Source organism: Mandrillus leucophaeus, unplaced genomic scaffold (genome assembly GCF_000951045.1).
Source record: "Mandrillus leucophaeus isolate KB7577 unplaced genomic scaffold, Mleu.le_1.0 Scaffold165, whole genome shotgun sequence".
Taxonomy (NCBI): Eukaryota; Metazoa; Chordata; class Mammalia; order Primates; family Cercopithecidae; genus Mandrillus; species Mandrillus leucophaeus.
Window position 1 is genome coordinate 367401 of NW_012101643.1, and position 4651 is coordinate 372051.

At 38.9% G+C, this 4651-nt stretch overlaps 1 protein-coding gene across 1 annotated transcript in view; it reads left to right on the forward strand.

Annotated features, from left to right (window-relative positions):
* Positions 1-2078, forward strand: part of LOC105536901 (immunoglobulin-binding protein 1-like) — a 6176-nt gene extending 4098 nt beyond the window's left edge. Inside the window, exon 2 of the mRNA XM_011976390.1 lies at positions 1244-2078. Coding sequence (XP_011831780.1) covers positions 1244-1872 — 629 coding nt within the window. The 3' untranslated portion in view covers positions 1873-2078. The remainder of the gene's footprint in view (positions 1-1243) is intronic.
* Positions 2079-4651: the final 2573 nt, after the last annotated feature.

Here is a 4651-nt window from a genome sequence, read left to right on the forward strand (position 1 = left end):
TAGAGACGGGGTTTCACTGTGTTAGCCAGGATGGTCTCGATCTCCTGACCTCGTGATCTGCCCGTCTCGGCCTCCCAAAGTGCTGGGATTACAGACGTGAGCCACCGCGCCCAGCTACATCCTTTGTTATGAGCATATTTGAATTAAATAGAGATGTAAAACAGATTCCGAAAGGGTATTAATTTGCATTTCTACTACAGAGCAAAAAAGTGTTAACTGTGTCCTCATCCTTGACAAAATGTGACATTGCTGGTAATTTTAAATTGTGCCTGTTTCAGGAGTGTGTGACATAATCTGTTTTGGCTTAATTTGCATTTCTCTGATTATTCAAGAAATTGAGCAAATTAGTATTATCTTTTTCGAAGTGCCTGTTCAAGTCCTTGCCCATTTTTATATTAAGTTGTCGGTCTTTCTTAGTCCAGCTGCTTGGTTCTTGTTGTTGTTGCTCTTGTTGTTGGCTTTTCTTAATGTCCAGTGAGCTAACAACATTTTTTACATTTTTAAATGTCTACATTTGAATGGTTTTATAAGTACCTATATAAGGTCCATGGTTTTGTATCTTGACCCAAAACATAAAATATTTATTCTCTTACCATGGAAGAAAATATTTGCCAATCCTAAAACTGGAAGCACACGATTCCCATCTGAAACTTTTGATGTCCCAAATTCTTTCATTTCTAGTGACTCTATTGCCCACATAGATGACACTAAGTGGATGTAGATCACCTCAGCTGAGGAAAGGCATTGGATCTGCAGGCTCTTTAGCTTGTTTTCATTACTAAACAGATAGCACCCACATAGACGTGTTACTTGTTTCTGTTTTCTGTGCAGTTGCATCACATCAATTACAGGTTACTCAAAAAACAATTTCAGTCAATGCACAGCAAACTCATCAGGACCTTCATTTAATTTCCATCCAACCCAATCCTTAAGTTACTTTTGACGGAGGAATTCTCTGACTCTAGAGGAAAAGGTGTGGAAAGGCTATTAATGATTTCCTCTCTCCCTATTCTCTTTTTTTTTTTTTTTTTTTTTTGAGACGGAGTCTCGCTCTGTTGCCCAGGCTGGAGTGCAGTGGCCGGATCTCAGCTCACTGCAAGCTCCGAGTTCTGGACTTCAGTGGGTGTTGAATTTCATCAAACGCTTCATAAAAATCTTACTGACATAGTCATAAATTTTTATACTCCATTTTTCCACTCCAGTGACTGTCTCTTATACACATCTAGATGTGTATAAGAGACAGGCTTAACTCAGTGCCATTGCTATCATGTGGCAGAGTTTGAGCTGCCCAAAACCAAGAACCGCTCAGCTGAAAATCGCACTGCCAATTCTTCCACGGCTTATCCTAGCCTCGTTGCTATGACATCTCAAAGACAGGCTAAAATAGAGAGATACAAGCAGAAGAAGGAGTTGGAGCATAGGTTGTCTGCAAGGAAATCTGCTGTGGAAAGCGGTCAAGCAGATGATGAGCGTGTTCGTGCATATTATCATCTTCACCTTCAGAGGTGGATTGATACCAGCTTAGAAGAGACTGAGAGCATTGACCAGGAAATAAAGATCCTGAGAGAAAGAGACTCTTCAAGAGAGGCATCAACTTCTAACTCATCTCGCCAAGAGAGGCCTCCAGTGAAACCCTTCATTCTCACTCCGAACACGGCCCAAGCCAAAGTATTTGGAGCTGGTTATCCAAGTCTGGCAACTATGACGGTGAGTGACTGGTATGAGCAACATCGGAAATATGGAGCATTACCGGATCAGGGAATAGCCAAGGCAACACCAGAGGAATTCAGAAAAGCAGCTCAGCAACAGAAAGAACAAGAAGGAAAGGAGGAAGAGGATGATGAACAAACACTCCACAGAGCCCGGGAGTGAGATGACTGGAAGGACACCCACCCTAGGGGCTATGGCAACCGACAGAACATGGGCTGATCTTCCCACAACACAACAGGACTACAGGGTGCACAACTCCCCCGCCAAGAAAAACCACGCAGTCCTCTCCTCCCTGGGCTCCCGCTTCAGCTCTGTACAACGAAGGCAAAGATGCTAAATCTTGCTTTGCATTCAGTAAAGTGTCAAGTGATAAAATAAATAAATAAATAAATAATAAAAATTAACTAATGGTCAAATTGCAATGATTTCTAATCAACTTCATGGGAAGTAGCTTGGGGTAGTAGCCTTGATAGTCATACCCAATTTATAATAAATCTCTGTTTACTGATAATTTTTGAAAGCATTATTACCAATGTTTCTTAATTTGATCCCCTTGGAAAATTCTACAAGTTTATCTTCCTTGCATCAGTTTGCTGACTTTTTCATTCCTTATGCTTACTTATTTATCCAGAAGATTTTTAAAAAATAGTATTCTAGCAAGATCTAAAATGTTGGATTCAAATCAATCAGTATCTTGGTGATAAAATGTAATTCATTTTATTTAAGCAGTGCTTGAAGTAGGCATACAGTTCTCTTCTAGGAGGTGAATACTGCGAAGGAGTTTAGTATAATAGGACCTAGACATTGGAAGTGATAGGTGGCCAGCTGGTATTTTCAAAATCAATTGCCCACCCAGAGACAGCGCATCCGGGTTAGGTAGAGTAAGTGATGAGAATCAAGCCTCTCTATCACTACACTTCTCAAAATCTCTGAGCTTGAAAAATGCAAGTCAATATCCACATAATAAAAGTCAAATGAGTTTGCTGCTCTTTCACATAGCATATCAGATACTGAAAATGCCCAGATAAGATAATGAAAATATCACCAAGAAAGAAACAAGGAAATGAGCTATTTACAGAAACCAGAAGGGAATTAATACTGGTAATAGGAGAGTAATGTATGGAAGCCTATAACATAAAGGAAAAGCACATTCAATGAAGTAATGGCTATGAGGTTCTTCCATTAGTTAGCAGGCAATTCCAGATTTCGAGGCTAGGAAGCAGTTGTGATCAGGGGCCTGATTACATCAAGTGATTTAGTGTCTTCTTCAGGAGCTTGCTACAACTCAAGACATTTTGACATTAAATCCAGGACTATTTCCTGTAAGTAGTGCTTCTATGTGTTCAGTGTTGTTTAATATCTATAAGAAATTTTGCACCTCCTGCTTCATCAAAGATTTATTTTCTAAGAAGAGAGAAATGAAGGAAGGTTACATAAAGAAAAGAACTACTGAATTAACCTTTGAAAATCCGGGAGACATTAACAAGTATTTTTCCTGATAAATATTATCTTGGGGAAAATTGTATTTGATTTTGAAAAATGTTTTCGTTGAAGTATATTCATTTAACTAAAAATTCACAAAATATAAATATACACCATAATTAATTATGACAGAGCAGTCCACTCACACTGCCACGCACATCAAAAATTTGCATATTGCCATACCCTAGAGTCACCTTCTCTAAATTATTTCTCCTTTCCTCCTCCGCAAAAGTAATAAGTATTCTAATATCAAACACCACAGATTGATTTTGCTTGTTTATTTTTCTTAATTACTAATTCATAAAAATAGAATTAAGAAGTACATACTATTTTATGCTGATTTCTTTTACTCAACATAATGTTTGTGAAATTCATATTTGAATGAAGTAGTAGTTTCCTCATTTTCACTGCTCTGTAATACAGCAAGTTCTTAATTAATATAGTCTATAGGACCTTGGAAATTGTAACTTTAAGCAAAATGTTGTGTAATGAAACCAATTTTACCATAGACTAATTGATATAAACAAGAGTTAAGTTCCTACATCATATTTCTGGTAACAAATACATTATCAAACTTCTAAATAAAGACCAGACATACTTGGCATCCTCTTTAGCATGCTTGCAAATAGTGCATAATGTGAATTTAATCATGAGGAAACATCAGAGAAATTCACATTGAAATAAATGTCAGCTATATGAAATAAATGTCAGAGCCCATTTGGCAGCTCAGGGCACCAAATGGGAACTAGCCCTGGACAGGATGTCATTCCATTGCAAGGCACACACATACACAACCACTCTCACTCAGGCTGTTACCATGCAGACACACTTATTAACCTCATGTACACCTTTTTGGGATGTAGGAGGAAAGCAGAGTACCCAGGCAAACCCAGAAAGACATGGGAGAACCTGCAAACTCCACACAGACAATGATCCCCGCCAGAAATTATTTTTTCCCCTCATCAATGTCACAATAAAAAGATAATGGATGAAAGGACGTTATTGGATGACCTCCTATAGTCCACCATCCACTTATATTATTCATCCTTTGTATTCTAGGTAGATACTTGAACTGTTTGTAGATTATACCGATTTAAATAATGCTGTAAACATCCTTATATATGCATGTTGAATCAAATATGTATGTATACCTGATGGATTCATGCTTAAAAGTAAAGTTGTTACATCCTTTTTTTTTTTTTTTTTTGAGACGGAGTCTCACTCTGTCGCCCAGGCTGGAGTGCAGTGGCGCCATCCCGCTCACTACAAACTCCGCCTCCCGGGTTCACACCAGTCTCCTGCCTCAACCTCCCATGTAGCTGGGACTACAGGCACCCACCACCATGCCCAGCTAGCTTTTGTGTTTTTAGTAGAGACGGGGTTTCACTGTGTTAGCCAGGATGGTCTCGATCTCCTGACCTCGTGATCTGCCCGTCTCGGCCTCCCAAAGTGCTGGGAT